Source organism: Durio zibethinus, chromosome 3, assembly GCF_047325235.1.
Source record: "Durio zibethinus cultivar Kanyao isolate XHJ-2024 chromosome 3, ASM4732523v1, whole genome shotgun sequence".
Classification (NCBI taxonomy): Eukaryota; Viridiplantae; Streptophyta; class Magnoliopsida; order Malvales; family Malvaceae; genus Durio; species Durio zibethinus.
Window position 1 is genome coordinate 31,691,271 of NC_143164.1, and position 19,376 is coordinate 31,710,646.

A 19,376-nucleotide genomic window follows, 5' to 3' on the forward strand; every position below is an offset into this window, starting at 1 on the left:
TATCATTCTTAGAACATCTAATCTTAAAATTCAATTACTTCTGTCCAAAAGTATGTAGAGGTTAATTGTATGGGTTGGTTTTTAATTATCCTAATTAAAGTAATGAATGTCATACATTTCACATATAGCATCTTCCTTTTTTTTTCTTTGTTGCTTATATTCATTTTACTTTTGCCCCAATTAGCCTATATTTCCTTTCAATTATACCTATTTTTAGGTTTTCAACTAATGAACATTATGGATGAACAAGATAAGAATACCGGATTTGATTTCAAAAATTCAATTGACATTAGTGAGCTTGATGACGATGTTGACTTTGAAGATTGTGATTTGCCTCATGATTTGTTAAAATGGATGGAGTAAGAAAAAAAATCATAAAGCCTTATCAGGAGACAATAAATCTGTTAAATTTAAGAGATGAGGAGAATAAAAAGAAATTCATGATCGATTTTTCACTACTTCTAATGAAAAAATAGAAGTTAGTGGACTTGTTGCAAGAATATATAGATATATTTGCATGGTCTTATCAAGATATGATTGGGCTTAGCACATATATTATTTAACATAGATTGCCCCTAAAGCTAGATTGTTGACTATTACAATAAAAGTTGAGGCACATGAAGCCAGAGATGTTGTTGAAACTAAAGGAAGAAGTAAAAAAGCAATTTGATGTGAGTTTTCTTAAAGTTGCCAAATACCCAAAATGGGTAGTCAATGTAGTCTCGATTTCTAAAAAAGATAAAAATGTGAGAATGTGTGTGGATTTTCAGAACTTAAATAGGGCTAGCCCAAAAGATAACTTCCTATTACCATATGTTGATACTTTTATGGATAATACTGCCAAGCATTCCACCTTTTCATTCATGGATGGGTTTTTTTGATATAACCAAATCAAAATGGCTCAAGAGGATATGAAGAAAACCACATTTATGATGATGTGGGGCACATTTTGCTACAAAGTTATGCCTTTTGGGCTTAAAAATGCTAGCATCACGTATCAAAGAGCAATGGTTACTTTTTTCCATGGTATAATGCATAAGAAGATAGAAGTGTATATTGATGATATGATAGCAAAATCTAGGGAAAGAGAATATCATGTAGCTAATCTCAAAAAACTTTTTAAAAGGTTGTGGAAGTACTTACTCAAGCTAAATTCAGCCAAATACACATTCAATGCTAAATAAAAAAATTGTTAGGATTCATAGTTAGTGAAAGGGGTTTTGAAATAGACCTTAATAAGATTCAAGCCATTCAAAATTTAATTACTCTGCATAGCAAAAAGACGTGAGAAGCTTTTTAGGATGATTGAATTATATCTCTCACTTTATACAATAGCTCACTTCAAAGTGTGATTCAATTTTTAAATTGTTGCATAAAAACAATCTTAACAAGTGGGATGAAGAATGACAAAATGCTTATGAAAAAATTAAGGAGTATGTGACAAACCAATTGATATTGGTACCACCTATTGCATGAAGGCCATTAATCTTATATTTAATAGTATAAAAAAATTTGATAAGATGTGTATTGGGCCAAAGAGATGAAACTAGCAAGAAAGATTAAGCTATTTATTACCAGTGCAAGAAATTTACGAAGTATGAAACTAAATAATCCCAATAAGAAAAATATGTTATACGTTGGTGTAGACTACCCATAAATTTGGTAGTATATGGTCTATCATACAACCTGGCTTATATCGTAGTTAGATCTTCTTAGGTACATGTTTGAGAAGCCATCTTTTTCAGACAAAATAGCTAGATCGCAATTCATGCTTTTGAAAAAATATATTATGTGTTGGGTGGACTACTTGCAAACTTCGACAGTATATGCTCTATCATACAACCTGACTTATATTGAAGTTAAATCTTCTTAGGTACATGTTTGAGAAGCAATCTTTTTCAGACAGAATAGCTAGATAGCAAGTCATGTTTTTGGAATATGATATTATGTACATTTCAAAAAAATATATAAAAAGAGGTGAAATCATTGATTTTCTTACCGATAGGGCTAAAAAAGATTATGAATCCATAAAGTGTGACTTTTCATATGAAGATTTAATGGCAATCTTGCGAGATGAAGATGAAAAGCCTATAAAGAAATTATGCAGGATATTTTTTTATGAAGTATCCAATATAATAAGGCATGGCATTGTGGTTGTATTAATATCCCCATATGAGAATTATTACCCTAGCACTGTAAGACTAGATTTTAATTGCACAAATGATGTAGCTGTATACAAAACATAGTACATGGGGTCTAAACCCAAGTAATTTAGCAACTGAAAAGTGAATAGGAGACTAGGGGCTTGAAATTGGTGTTATACCAAAAGCATATAGTTGATTTGATTAAGCAGTTCAAAAAGTTTTAGTTTTAACATGTTCCTTGAGAAAAAAATCATATTGCTAATGTATTGGCTATTTTGGCCGCGATGTTCAAGTTAAATGCCAATATAGGAACCCAACCTAATAAAGTATAGATGTGGGATTCACTAGCTCATTATTCAAATATTGAAAAAAAAAGTAGATCACCGACCCTAATATCATGATATTATACATTATATTAAATGTCAAGAATATCCTAAGCAGGCCTCAGAGAATGGCAAGAGGATTATTCAAAGATTAGCAGAGGGTTTGTACTCGATAGGAAAATCTTGTACAAGATAGGTTGAGATTAGATATTGTTAAGATGTGTAGATACTATTGAAGCAAGAAAGATGCTAGAAAGATAATGAGGGTAGGTTATTATTGGCCTAAATTGAAAAATAATTGCATCAATTATACCAAAAAGTGCCACAAGAGTCAAATTTATGCAAATAAAATTCATTCCTCTTTAGTCCCACTGCATGTGTTGGCACCTTCATGGCTATTTTCCATGTGGAAAATGAATGTGATCAAGCTTATAACCTCGAAAGGTTCAAATAGACATCGTTTTATCTTCATGGTAATTGATTACTTCACCAAGTAGGTGAAAGCAGTCTCTTATACTAGTGTTTCATGATCAGTAGTATGCAAATTTATAAAAAAGAGAGATAATATGTCGATATAGGCTCCCAAAAAGAATTATCTCTGATACCACTAGCAACTTGAATAGTAAAATGATAAAAAAAAGTGTGTATAGTTTAAAATAAAGCATTATCATTCGATACTCTATTGTCTAAATATGAATAATGTGGTAAAAGTTGCAAAAAAAACATAAAAAAATACCAAAAGAGATGACTAACAAATATAAGGGTTGGCATAAAAAATTACCCTTTACCTTGCTTGCCTATGGGACATCAGTCTAGACTTTAACAGGGACCATCCCATTTTCACTAGTATATAGGATAGAGGTAGTGTTACTAATTGAGGTAGAAGTTCCTTCTCTAAAGGTATTGATGGAAGTGAAATTGGATGAGATAGATTAAGCTCAAAATCTTTTTGACCAATTAAACCTTATAGAAGAGAAGAGACTCTCGGTACTTTATCATTGGTAGATGTACCAAAGAAAGATATGAGTGCATGACAAAAAGTTACAACCTCATTGTTTTCATGAAGGATAAATGGTTTTAAAGAAGATCCTACCAAATCAACAAAATGGTAAAGGAAAGTAGGCACCTAATTAGCAAGGCCTATATATGGTGAGGGATGTATTTTTAGGTGGAGCCTTAATCTTAACAAAATTGGATAAGATGAATTGCCAACTCTAGTAAATTATGATGCTGTAAAGAAATATTTCACTTGAAAAAAAAAATAAAAAAAATAAAAAATGATTATAAAAAAAAAAAAGAAGATGATGATTTAAACTGAAAATGCAAAAAAGGTAATTTGAACCAAAAGGGGGTCGTTTAACCTGAAAATCTAAAAAAAGTGATTTAAACAAAAAACAAGAGCTAAGGTGAACTCTTAAAAAGGCAAAACAAAATAGTACAAAGCTAAATAGATCAGAGACAGGGTAAAAGGAATGATTCTAGGGCAAGTTTCCATCAACTATAAGCCATAGGGCAAGTATTAGTTACAAGAGTTCAAATCTAGCAAGATCACAAGTGTAATAAGTTTTTGAGAAAAGTTCTAGTTTGAATTCACTTGACTTGTCAAATGTTCACCTTTAAAGAAATGATATTTCATCTCTTTGAATACCTTTTTAATTTTTAATCATCTATGTTTCAATAGACTTATCTTTTCCTTTCTAAACAAATATAAATTTTCAATTATTAATTAAAGCTTATATTCAACTTTGAAATTTGAAATCATTGCATTAGTCACTAGATGTTGGGATAATTATTAATAATGCTCATAATAGACCTATGTGTTGCTTAAAAAGAAGAATGGAAGATAATAGCACAAGAAAGCAAGAATAAATTGATTAGGGAAAAGGATTACAAAAGAAAGAATTTGGAGAAAGCTTTCAGATAAATGAGGGTTACAGAAGGCATTTGTCAAAAAAAAAATAAAAAGAAAAAGAAAAAGAAGAAGAGAAAGAAACAAAATACGAAGATATTGTGGGTAAACTCTAGAGTTTGAAATAGCTAAACTAATCTTAAACACAGAGTTAATATGATTAAAAAATGTATGGTTGAAATCATTGATTGTATTTTTATTATTCAAATTTATTACAGTAGTCACATGTATTGCATACATTTTTTTGATAAGTTATGTTGAAGTTTTTTCATGAGAATATATTAAATAGAATCAGAATTCTTTTAAAACAAAGTTTCATTAGCCTCAGAAAGAAAATTCATCTTTAGTCACTTTTATTTCTTGACTTGCAGTTCAGTTATGATCATTCTTTTATTTCTTAACTTGCAACTCAATCTTGGTCATCCTTATTTACTAACTTATGGCTCAGTCCCGATTATTCTTTTTTTGACTTGTGGCTTAGTCCCTGTTATTTTTGTTTTTTAACTTGTGGCTCAATCACAATCATCTTTATTTCCTGATTTGTAGCCTAACTTGATCGTTCTTTATATTCGGACTTACGGCTTAGTCTCGATCATTTTTATTTTTTAACTTACAGTTCTATTTTAGTCATTGTTGTTTCTTGACTTGCGATTTAGTCTTGGTCACCTTTATTCCTTAACTTGCAGCTCAGTCTCGATCATTCTTATTTTTTTGACTTGCAACTCAATCCTAGTCATCTTTATTTTTTGACTTGTAATTTAGTCCTGGTCATCCATATTCCTTGACTTGTGATTCAATCATGGTCATCTTTATTTTTTGACTTGTGGCTCAGTCCTTCTCATCTTTAGTATTTGACTTATGGTTTAGTCCCAATCATCTTTGTTTCCTGACTAGCGATTTCGTCCTGGTCATCCATATTCCTTAACTTGTAGCTAAGTCTATATCATCTTTATTTTTTGACTCACGACTCAGTCCTAGTCGTCTTTTATTTTTTGACTTGCAGTTTAGTCCCAATCATCTTTATTTTTGGTTCGCGGCTCAATCCCAATCATTCTTGTTCTCTTACTTGTGTATTAATCCTAATCATTTTTCACAATTTACGAATTTTTAACGTAAACAATAAAAAGCAAAAAATAAAAAATAAAAACTAGGAAACAAATAAAAAAATAAAAAACTATCTTTAGGAAGTAGCATCTAAACAAAATTGTTATTATGTCTTTGCCTTATTCCTAATCCTAAAAAATATGTAAAAAAAAGACAACTATAAATACCTAATTTTATTCAAATATTTTATCTTTTTAATCTAGGTTTGTTTTTGTAACTAGACCTTAATCATCAATTTTTTAAGTCCATTACACGGTCCACTTATAAATGCTATGGTATGAGGCTTAATATGGACCCCTGAGTGAAGCCTGTTGCATAGCCTGAATGAACGGCTAATGGCCCCGATAAAAAATTCATCCTTAATACCCATTAATGACCAATTATTTCGCTATTAAACAAAAAAATAATAAAAATAAAAAATATATAATAGTAAATATAATAATAAAAATAATAAATAAAAAAAAAAGTTTGGCCCATAAAAATATTGAAAAAAATAAAAAAATAAGCCTGAAGGTAAAAATGGTCCAAATAGCTAAAGCTTACAACCCAAACAAGCATCCAATATATATATATATATATATATCTAAAGAAAGAAAGCCCACTCGGCTTACAACTTGGCATGCATGAAAATCATGATAAAAAAATTAATGCAAAGCCATGTATGGGACGTGCAAAAATGGCTTAAAAAACTGAAGAGTAGTTGGAAGTGGTTGATTATTAAGAAAGAGGGGTAGCTTTGCACGAGAAAAGGGGGAACAAAAAAAAACTAAAAGCCAATAAGCAAAAAATAAAGGTAGCAAAACTTAAAAAATGATAGCAGAAGAAAAGATGTGAGAAATGAAAAAACTAGTAGCAGAATACCAAAAGAAAACGATAGCAAGCAAAAAAAAAAAGAACAAAAAAAAAAGAAATAATAGGAAAAACTGAAACAAGGCAAACAAAATGGAACAATAGAAAAAAAAAAAAGAAATAGAATGCCAAAACCAAAAGAACCAGTAGCAAAAAAATGAAGCAACAAAAAAAAAGACGCAAAAGAATAAAAAAGAGGTGAGTAAGAAAAAGAATAAGGAATGACAGTAGCAGAAACGAAAGAAAAAGAAAGAAAATATTAGCAGCAAAAAGGGTGAAGTTCATGAGAAACAAAAGGTAGCAACGAAAACCAATAGAAAAATAAGGAAACCAGCAAAAAAGAACAAGCATGAAAGGCAAAAGGAAAATAACAGAATTTGCAGCAAAGGTGAGACCAAGACCCTCCTCCTTTTTTGGTTGGAAACTATTTTTTTTTCTTATCGTGCTTACTTGTTTCTATGTAAAGATTGTTTAAAAAAAAAAAAAAACCTTTAAATCATAGCCTTTGCATATTTTGGTTTTCTTCATTGGTTGCTTGCTCTGTTGGCAGAAGTTTCATGTCTTACATTTAGCTTACATTATTTTATTTTTCCTTCTCTTTTCTTTTTGCATTTGCTTAATATATTAAGCTTGCATGGAATCGGTAAGGTTTATGTTTTTTAATAGTATCTGTAACAGCATTTAAAGCTAGAATTTTCTGTGATGTTCAAGCATTGGTCTTAGAGTTTTTGTTCTTGTTCTTGCTAAAATGGTTTTTAGATTAAGATATAGATTAAGGTTATTTTCGCATGGAAGATTAGGGCTTATATCATGAAACTTGGTTATATTGCAAACCATGAAAAAATGAATGAAAAACAAAGTAATGTTAAAAAAAAAAGATGTTTTTAAAAAATATATAATAAAAAACTTTAGGTTCTATGAATGTTTCAATAGCTTTATTATTATTATTATTATTATTATATGATTATTTTTGCTTATTTTTATTTTAATTGTTTAATAAATTTATGTATGCATTAGCTTTTTGTTATCTCTATTCTAAATTGGTATATTTGAAATTCTAAAACAAAAACATGAAAAAAAAAAGAAATAATTTTTTAAAAAATCCTTGGCTAGATGTTGGAATGAATAAAAATCATGTTAAAATATAATAATAATTCTGCCTAGATGTTAAAAAATTATTAAATAATAAAAATAAAATAATAAAATATAAATAGAAAATAATAATAAATTTTAATAGAAAGGAAACATATAAAATATAAAAATTAATTTTAAAAATTATAAAAAGTGAGCTTCTTTGAATGTTTACCTAGATGTTGAAAATTTTTAGAAAGGTTCATAAATTTGAAAAAACCTTAAGTAAAACCCTAAAGTGAAACCCTACAGTAAAATTCTAAAATGAAACCTTAATGTAAAACCTTAAGCAAAACCCTATAATGAAAGCTCTAGGTGAAACCTTGTGAAACTTGAAACTTTAAATGAAACCCAAAAACCCTTGGTGAAACCCAAAAGCCCTAGGTGAAATCCTAAACCCTAAGCGAAACTCAGAAGCCTTAGTTAAAACCTTAAATAAAACTTTGAAACCTCAAATCTATCTAAAATTGCAAAACCATCCTAAATTTTTAAAGATTTATATGAAAACCTTTCAAGAAATAATATGTTCCCGAATGCTACCTAGGTGATGAGGTACTTAGAAAATTTTATTTCATTAAGAATTTTCATATAATTTCTTAATCTAAAAATAATAAAATTAAATAAAAAATAAAAATGATATCTTAAATATAAATATTCACACCCAAACTTTGCCTAAAGATTGGAAAGTCTAAGTGGTCTCTTCATATTTAAGGACCTAATTCTAAATTCGCATAAGACACATCTATATATATCCATTTTTATATCATTGTTTGCACTTATCATTCATATATTTTTTTTTATTATTGACGTTTATTGCTAATATAACATTCTTCGTTTTTACTACTTAAAAAGTTCTTTAAAAAATTAGTTTAAAAAATAATAATAATAAAATTAAAATAGCATTCTAAGGAAGATAATATTTGGTACTTTACCTAGATATTGGAGAGTTACCAACAGTGAGTTACCGACAGTTATCATTTGCAAAGAATGTTATTTTTACTTTTAGAAGAATTTTGTGGTGAGTCTCAAGCAAAAAGAATTATCCTTTGATTCTACCTAAATGTTAGATAATTATAAGATATTTCTTTAATCACATATTTTCATAACATTCCTAAATAAAAATTTTTAATTGGTTTCTTTCTTTTAAAAAAAGGGAATTATTATTAAATATTAAATAAAAACCATTTTTGTCTAAAACTATAGATAGCTCATGATTAATTACTACCAATTTTATAGGTGCTATGGGGGTACTAATGATTGTCGAATCTAATCTTATTTTTGTATATCAAAATTATCTTTTTAATAAATTTTAAACTTATTTTATTGTTTTATAAAAAAGATAAAATTTTTTTGTGGCCACTCACACCCTAAACATGATTGTAGTGATTCCTTATATTGTTATGATTTTAAATTTTTACGTCTAGCGATTAAGTTTTCGAATTGATACATTATAGCAATAAGTGATTGCACCTTGCATTTGAAAGCCTCACAATTCTCAATGGAGTGCTTCATATTTCCACCATGGTATTTTTATCTTGCATTTGGGTTTAAAGGATCCAAAGGCATGTGGGCAACAAAATGTTTCTCAAGCATATAGGGAAAGAGTTTTTCATTTGAAATGGGTATAAGATCTAACTATTTCTTCTTGTTAGGTTGTTTTTAGGCAATAAATTGAAAAAGAGTCCAAACATTTGGTGGTGGTGCAAAGGTGTGGAGATGAGAATTGGCTGAATAGGTGATTAAGGAATGGAAGGCAGAAGATTTTTATTTTAGATGTGGACTTCTCATGAAGTTTTAGAGCCTAATCCTAGATGCTTGTAAAGGAGGTTGAAGACAGACTTAAAAAGGATTTGAATGTAGGTTTGTGTATGAAACAATTTGTGAAAGTTGTATGGAACATGACGACTCCATCTTGGAAATCAAATTTTAGAGCTAAGATATTTACGTAGTCAGATCACTCATCATTTTCATGATCTTGTCTAGACTTTGGTTATTGCTCAAACCATTGAATGCTTTAACATGCTTAGAAAAAGTACTAGACCTAGTAGGAATTAGTTGATCATGGCTCTATGAGTTCATATATAGGACTTACTTGGGCTTAAATTGGTAATGATCTTTGAGAAGGTACTAACTTAAGTTCCTTAAGTCTATCAATTGTTTTCATCAACTTAGCAAGCTATTTTGTCATCTTTCAAATGTCATAACCATATTCCTCTTAATTTTATTCTAACACATTAATTTGGGCCTCTAATTAATCTTCCATATTTTTAACTTCTTATACCCACTAAAACAAATATTTTTATTTCAAGGGTTTAAACCAAAGTGTTATGCTATTATTCTTGCTAAATGAATGACATAAAACAATTCCTAATTTGCATGCTATATACAATATTTTTTTAAATGCCTAAATATGATAAAATATATCTACAAAATGGAACATCCCAAAACATACGAATCTTCTTAACGATGAATGCAGAATGCAGTGATTGAATTCCCAAAAGATAATAAACTCCTTACTTATCCTAAATCTTTCTTTTGCCTTTTTCTTTTTTCTATTTGGACTTTTGTTTTTTTTTTTATCTTAGTTTTATTTGCACTATTATTACCCTTAAATATAGATTGTATCAAAGTGTTCCCCACGTATCATAATTTGTGTTTCTATGAAAAAGATTGGCGTGGCTTTACTTGAGGCTTGTCCCTTAAAGCTCACTATTTGCTGGATTGGAAAGTGACACCTCCAAAAGTTTAGAGATTGCTCCTCATATTATCATCCATTATGGACTAGTAAAGTACTCTGACCCTCACCCATTATAGGTTACAAATGAAAATAGTTTAATTTGAGTAGAAGCATTTCACTAGCAAATACATATTTTATCACCTAACAATAGCATAATTATTTAACTTTCTCATAATAAGAACAGAGTTTAGGTTTAGAGCTAATGCAAGCAAGTGAATATGCAAAGTGTGTAAAAAAATATATCACCCAAAATAACATAAAAGAAATACAAATGATAAAATCAAAATAGGATACTAACTATCATGCAATGTTTTTGAAAGAATCAAAATGAAAGGAACTAAAATTAAATATCAATTAAAACCATTAAATGTCAAAACTTAAAATAACACATAATTAATTTTTAGCCTGACTCTAAAAAATTTATAATAGAGTCATCAAACTATCATAACATATTAGTCCAGAGACTAGATCACTACACGAAAACATTCAAAAATCAAGAAAACATGGAGTCACCATCGATTTTTTTTAGGGTGTGATTGGCACCCAAAAAAATTATCTTTTTAATAAAATAGAAAAATAACTTTAAAGTTAATCAAAAAAATAATTTTGGTCGACAAAAATAGGATTGGGTTGAGAGTTGGTTACGTGTGAGGAAGGATTAACACCCCATAACACCCATAAAAATTGGTACCAATTAATTATGCTTTATCTATAGTTTTGGATAAAAATAATTTTTATTTGAGATTTAATAATAATTCATTAAAAAAAAAGAAAATCAATTAAAAATATTTATTTAGAAATATTGTGAAAATCTTTAGATTAAAAAAATACATTATAATTCTTCAACATCTAAGCAGAATTCAAAGATAATCTTTTTTGTCCAAGATTCACCATAAAATTCCTTTACGAGTAAAAATAACATTAATTGCAAATGATAATTATTGATGACTCACTAACATTTAGGCAGATTACTGAAAATCATTTCCCTCAAAATGTTATTTTAATTTAATTTTTTAAATCAATTTTTCAAAGAATTTTTTATGTAAAGAATGTAAGATGCTATAATTACCTATAAGCAGCGATAATTAAAATACATGCATATGTATAATGAGTAAAAGCAATGATCTAAATGAATATATGTAAATGTTTATCATAAGTGATGATGAGAAAAGATGAGATGCAACTTTGGGTTTGGATCCTTAAATATAAAAACATTACTTAGACTCTTCAACTTCTAGGCAGAGTTTGGGTGCGATTATTTATATTTAAGATCTCATTTTTATTTTTATTTTCTTATTTAATCTTATTATTGCTTTAATTAAAGAATTATATGAACAATTTTAATGAAATAAAATTTATTAAACACCCCATCTTCGAAGTAGCTTCCAAGAACATATTACTTCAAGAGAAGTTTTCATACAAATCTTTGGAATTTTAGGAATGTTTTGTGGGTTTTGAGTAGATTTAGGGTTTCAAGATTTCATTTTAAAGTTTAAGGTTTCATTTTAGGATTTCACTTTTAGGGTTGTTTTAAAACATATTATAAACCTTTTTAAACTCTCTAACCTCTAGGCAAATTTTCGGAGTAAGTTTGCATTTTAAGATTTTTCTAAAAAATTAATATTATTCCTTTCTCCTTTTTTATTAAAATTTATTATTATTTTTATTATTTATTTACTATTATTATTTGATAATTCCTCAACATCTAGGTAGAATTAAATTTTTAAAACTTGATATTGAAATCCCTCTACCATTTAAGCAGGGATTTCAAAATCTTTTTTTTTTATAGCTTTGTTTGTTAATTTTTTTAAGAAATCTTAAAAATATAAATAACAATGAAAATGCATAGTCAAAGATAGTATAAACATGTCGATTGTAACATAACACATGTAATGTAATTGAATAACAATAATCAAACACAAGCTAAAATAATCATATATTGGTAACAACAATAATAGTAAATAATAATATCAACAATAATGCAAAAACCTATTCAAACATTCATATGATCTAAGCTTTTTATTATTTGGATTATTATTTCTTATGCTTTTATTTAGTTCCTAATCAAGCCATTACAAAATCTAAAAATGATGAAATAAAGGAACCAAAAACAAATCATATAGTACTCGACCCCCCTTTGGCAAAGCTTTGGTTTCCTTTCCCCATGATGTCTTTTTATATTATTCTAAACCAAGAAGCGTAGAGTACCCCTACCAATAAGACAATGCTCCATATTTTAAGATGCTAACTCATGCTTGACTTTTCTGTAATTACACAGGTTTACCATTTTTATAATCTAAAACCCCTCCTAAGCATGGTATATCCTAGAAAAATATGAACAACCAAGCTTCCCTACAAGCAATGAAGATGTAGGGAAAAAGAAAAAAAAAAAAAACCATGCAAATGTTGAAGAATTACTCTTGCAAATGTATCACACACAACAAAAACTGGCAAAACAAAAAGGTTGTAGCCATGGTCTGCAAGTGAACCATATGCATAAACAAGAATGCAAAACAAGAAAACAATAACTCTACATATTTATATAGACCACATACTGAAAATGAGATAACCAATGTAACCAATAAATGGTTGTTGATAAAAATGAGTAGTGCATGAAGATTCAAACTATAAACCTAACTTGATTTTCTTATTTTGTTTTTCATACAGTCGATTTCAAAGTACGGGGTATAAGGCTTAGTGTTTTGTTATTTATTGTCTTATCTCGTTTTTTTCTGTTAAGGCGTACTTCTTTCCTTCCAACTACTGCTTTCTCACGAGTTTTTTTTTTTTTTTTTTTGTTTTTGCCACTTTTTTTCTAGTTTGTTATTTCTTTGTCTTTTCATTCTTGTTGCTTTTTTTTTTGCTACAGTTTTTTTCACTTACTGCTAGTTTTTTCTTTTTTTTTAACTCCATTTCTATTCCTCATGATCATTTTTTTTTTTGTTTTTCCTTTTCACTCTTGGTTTTTTTTTCTTGCTACTGGTTTTTCCTTCTCTTCTACTACTTACAAATGCTTTTTCCCCATTTCTTGGTTCTTTTTCTTATTGAATGCTACCTTCTCCTTTCTTTTTTCTGGTCCCTATGAATGCATGCCTCTTTTTTTTGGTTCATGCTTTTGTCAATTTTTTCCTTCTTTTTTCCATGCCTTCATGCAGTTTTCTCAATTTTCTTTTCATGTGTTCATGTGTACAAGTTTTAAGCCTAATGGACTCCTTTCCTACCATATCTTAGGCTTTAAAAAAAAAAGACTTAAGACTTTTGGGCCTTGAGTTTTATTTCGGCTTAGTTTTGTGGCAAAGTTTGGGTTCTTTTTTTTTAGCTCTTTTTACTTGTTTTATTTGAATTTTCATTTGGGCTCTCAAGATGTTATTTTTTAGGGTTAAGTTTTCCTTTTTTATATTATTTTTTAATTTATTTTAAAATTTTAATATTTAATGGTCAACAATGGATCATTAATAGGTTTTAAGGATGAGTCTGTTATCGAACTTTTTTATTGGACCATTTTGGGTATTTATTCAAGTCTATGTAACAAGCCTCACTATGGGATCCATGTTAGGCCTCATATTAGAGCATTTAAAAATGAGCAGTATAATAGGCTCAAAAATTTATAGTCAAGACCCAATTACAAAAACGAGTTCAAAATAAAAAGATAAAATATCCCAGATAAAATTAGGTGTCTATACCAAAATAATCTTATCACTTGTAAGTTAAAATCGCTTTTTTTTTTGTTAATAGTTATTAATATTTAGTAATTTTAGATCACTTTATTTAGTATTAATAAAAATCAAATACTATTTTGTTTAAAAGTATAAAAATAATCATGCATATTGTAACAGTTACACAAGTTAATGATTTAATGTTATTTAAAGATAATAATTTGTAAAATATTAGTAATATTTTATTTATTTGATAATAAAATGTAATTAAATTATTAAATTAATAAGTATATTTATTAATAGATAAATTAATTTTTATAGTATAAATTATGCAAAAAATATTTAAATTAGAAAATAAAATTAATCTATTAAATTCACAATAAATGAAAAAAGGACTACATTATATTATAATATTTATAAAAAAACACAAATTATTTTTGAACTTATTATAATAAATATTAGTTTTAAAGTATAAAAATGTATAATTTAAAATAATTAAAATTTTAAAAGTAAGCAAGTTTTTAATCACATATTAAATGAGTAATATTAACTATTTTTAATTTTACGTATCACTTGATCTTGATAATAAAAGTTTCTCACCTTTTTATATGAGAATTAGATCATCCTCTGATATAGTGATTTAATCGCTCTGGATGATCTAAGATAACCATCATGTAGGATTATTGAGTGCTAACTATCACGTAGGATGACCGAGTGCTTACAAAATATAGTAATCTAATCACCAGGTGTAGATTATTTTAATTTTTGAAGTGATTACCACATATTAAACACTATTTAAAAATATATTTATCCTAAATCAAATAACATTTTATGATCTTTAAATATGGAAATATTTTTCTCAATTAATTTTGATTCAATATTATTATTTTTTGTTAAATAATAAAATATAAAAATTTTAAAATTAATAAGATATGACATTTTAGACAACTATAAAAAAATATTCTTATATTCGAAGATAAATTTTTATATTTTTTAATATTTAAATTATGACATAATAATTTTATGTTTTATAAACATTTGGCATGAAATGAATATGATAAAAATAACAAATTATCAAATTAATCAATATTCTAATATGGCCCCAAAATTTCACCATGATCATGTTTATGTAGACTCAATTTTCCTTTTTTTTTTTTTATGTGTATCTACTATATATCTAACTTCGGATATGTAATTAGTAAAATAATGATTCATTGAATCATTATACAAAATAAAAAATGCAAGTTTCAATTTTGCTAAACTTGTTCATATAAATAACAATGCAGAAATCTTCAGTTTTTTGGTTTAATAATTAAAAAAAAATTAAAATATAAAATAAGAGTTGGAATTCTATCATCTTATTCCTTATCCTATCCACTAGACAAAAGTAACAAAGCAGATCAACATCGGAACTATTGATTTCTACCGTTTTGACGGATACGTATACTGGAGTCGATCGTGCCAATCTGATGTGAAAAAACGAGCGTCCGGGTCTTGGTCTTGGATACCTGATGCAAATGGCCCCTTAGTGACCCTTGTCATTTTCTTTCTTGTAACGTTGCGTCGATTTTGTCCCACATAACATTCTCGATGTCTGCTATCTACAGAAAATTGTGTAATTTAATTATCAATTCCCAAAGATTTACTTTTACAATTTCAACGTCATAGCATCTCTCATCTCTCGCATAAGAGAAGCCATTGCGATGTTAGACATGTCGGAACTCTTGTGGTATTTGTGTTTTATATTTTGATGCTTATGATAATATAGAATATGTACTAAATTTTTATCATATTTATTATTAATTTTTTAATTATCTTTTAAAATCAATTCAATGTTAATCATATATTTTTAATTTTCAATTATACTATATAAAAATATTATTTATCATTCTGTCTTGTCATATACATGTCTTTATTTTTTAAGAATTATGATATTGTTTTACCCCTATCTTGTTATACTCGTTTATGGTGTCCATATCCGTGCTTCATTGTTGACAACTAGAATTTCATGGAAAGATCAGACTCTGAACTCTTCAATACATTGAAAGATGTTTCAAACAAAAGATAACACGACGCTTCACGACCAATTTAAAGAGAAAAAGGAAATACAAAGGAAATATAAAAACAGAGCAGAGAGGATTAATTAAACTCCTTGGTACATTGCTATAGAGGGGTTATCTAACAACCTGAAGGAGAAAGTTTAAGATGAAGATCAACGCCTATGTCCGCCTCTGTCAATTTACCAGAAAATTCATTCAATTCCGGGGCTGGTGTGGAAAAATGCATTGGCTGCGCTATGTAAATTCGAGGAGGGTACTGACAAGGAGTTGAGGGAAGCAGCAGTTGCCGTGATGGACAATAACCTGGTTGTGACACAAATTTAGCAGCATTGTTGCTAGTGGACCCTCTAGGAAACGTTGGCGTCATCGACCTTCCTGCATGGGAGCTTAAAACAGGCGCAGCTGCTAAGTACCGTAGATGGCTGTGAAACTGGGCTCGCCTTGCTCTTTGACGCTCTCTCTTGTGTGCATTTTGATGCCCCCCTAGTGCTTGAGAGTTGGCAAATACTCGGTGGCAAAATGGACACTCGAATTTCCTGCTTTTTCCAAAATCTTCAGCTTTCTCTAAATTTTCGTCTTGCTCAGTTAGTGAAAAACCAAATAGCTTCAGTGATGAAGAGGGTTTCTGGTCGGATTGTTCATCTGGTGTCATATCAGCTGTAGATGACTTGGTCGAGATTGAGCTCTCTGCCATTGTAATCTAGAGAGAAAGGCTATGATTATGTGTGTGATATATTATTGTAAATGCCCTGTATTTATAGCCGGACTGGTTTGATCTTCCACCTTTAGTTCATTCATTTTTCCAGGTATTGGCCTGTTGAGTTGGTTATGTTAGAAAAAATAAATAAAAGAAGAGAAATAATACAAATAAATTTTGGCTTTGAGGTGTGAGAAGCATTTTCTTAAAAGCAATTATGCTTTTAAAATGTAATAAAACCTTAAATTCTCTAATCAAAAGTAGTAAAAATAATTATATTGAAAGATTTATTTATAATAAATGAAAAAATATAAGTTTCTTTTTAGATGGTTATGATATTTTATATAATCATGACCTTTATGAATAATAATTTATTTATATTCAAATAATTATAATAATTTGTCATATTATAATTATTTTTATTCAAATATAATTATTTAAAATATAAATAAAATTAATATAAAAATTAATTTTATTCATCAATAATTAAATCTTTCTATCCAATGTGGGATGCACCACATTATAAACTACCAACAATCCTCCACTAGTTTGGAATGTTAGTACTTAACTTTTACCTTTCACACATATAAATATTATGAATATAAGAAAGTATTTCTCGATTTAAACATTCAATTAGTGTATATATTTTAGAATTCTAATGAAGTTCATGGTATCCGCAAATTAAATCTCAACTCCTAGTGTTAAAATTCAAGATATAACACATATAATACTTATTTATTCTTCTGTCAAAGGTTTATAATTGCTTTTAACACTACTATAGCCATAAGCTTATCCTATTCATAAACATTTACAAGAGAGACAACAACTCTTCTTGTTGAAGTAGCACTACTTCTATATTTATATAGGTAGGGTTTCCATTATGTCTCCATTGCTTTAGACATTTAAAACTTTATTAAGAGTATAAAAACTCATCCTTCCCACACAATAGATCACACTAGTTTCTAAAATTTGAATGGATTTTACTAGTGCTTAATAGATATATAACAATAACTTGTTTTTACCCATTAAACTTCGTAATTAAATGTTACTAATTCAAAGTTGGGTTTCCATTATTAGTGTCTAATAGTAAGGGTTTAAATCCATTCTACTTGTAGTACTACTAACTAAATATCTTGGAATTCAATTTTCTTTTATGGTAATTACCCCCACTTGAGATTAAATCTTTAATATAATCACTTGAAGCTAATATATCCAAACTGTTCATTTTGTATATCATTTATATGCTCCAGACATTATTGCCCATTTTTATCATTTTAAAAAATAGTTGATTTTGATTGTGACCACAACTCTATATTCTTTAATTTCAACCATTCTATTTCCATACTTTTATATATTTTTAATACAATTATACTTCTAGTACAATCAGATAAACTCAATAAATAAACCAAACCATTTTAGTCTTTCTAAGATTTTTAAGGACCTTTTTATGATTTTACTTTAATAAGTGTCTAAACTTGTTAGCTTGTATAATTTGCTCATAAAATTATACTAAAATCTTGCAACAACACTATGGTGGTAATTTTTATTTATCATTGCCACCATGTGCAAGTGTGCATTCTTTTATTAAAGAATGTCTCATTCAATTGTTCAAGGTATCATATATACTTAATCAAGTTTTCATTTAATTTATCTTTTCATTATTTGATATTTCTTTTTTAAATACGAGGCCTATAAATCTACTCTTAGTGAAAGATAACTAGCAAATAGATTAATATTTCTATAAAAGTTCTAAAACTTTTATATTTTAACTCAACATAAGAGTTTACATCAATAAGCAAATTTCAAATATAATCATGTTTCTATAGTCTCCTTTTAAGACTTTTTATGTCAATTCATAAATACTTATATGAATCTATTTCATCATAAACACTATTAATAATTTTTTATTACCATAAACAAAACCATTTCCATCACCTAAATGGATCAAATAGCATTCCTTTTGCTATTATCAAAGTTTTCATATTTACAAGATCTTTGAATCATTTATGGCTTTCAAAGTAAATATACTTTGAAATTTTCACTATATAGAACCATAGATGATAAATAATTTGTACAATCCATGAATTGACCATATACATAACAAAAAATTACCACAACGTGATCAAAATTGTGGCATCAATTTTGGCTTACAACTATTTCAAGCCAACTATAATAATCCACATCATACCTACAAATCATGTAGATTTGGCTATTGAAGTTATCTCATTTATAATGATAGCTTTTAGTGAAAACCAATTATCTCAAATGTTATCATTAGTTTCCAAGGCATGTACTAATTGCCCAATGGCCAATTCCAAGTTCATAACTATTGAAACCTCTAAACTTGATTTTAAAATTTTTTAAGAACTTTATTTCTCCACCATTGTGCAACCTATATATCTATGTTATTTACCACTTTTCAAATATATAATAAATTCAAACTTTACTCATAGGACCAATAAGCCTATGTATAATAAGAGTCCATAGTATATTTAACTCCAATTTTAAATACTTTCGTAATTATTTTATGACTAATATGTTCATATCTAGATCACCATATCAATGCAAGTCATGAAACATGAATCCAATGAATCATTTTCATAAAATAGTATAAACAATAGTTATAATATGAGTTCTACTCATATTTCATGCAAAAAATCATGATAAAATTTGCATTGGTTAAATCATTGATTGGTTAACTCTAAGGCTTACGGTTTTTACAAATCAATATTATTATCTAAGCCCATATGTTAATATGATGTACAA

General features: G+C 27.9%; 1 protein-coding gene across 1 annotated transcript; it reads right to left on the reverse strand.

Moving 5' to 3' along the window:
* Nucleotides 1–15,883: 15,883 nt before the first annotated feature.
* LOC111283268 (zinc finger protein GIS3-like) lies at nt 15,884–16,819 on the reverse strand. Its single transcript, XM_022871711.2, has one exon. It carries the CDS (start codon nt 16,605–16,607, stop codon nt 16,032–16,034), a length of 576 nt encoding a protein of 191 aa, XP_022727446.2. The 5' UTR covers nt 16,608–16,819; the 3' UTR covers nt 15,884–16,031.
* Nucleotides 16,820–19,376: the final 2,557 nt, after the last annotated feature.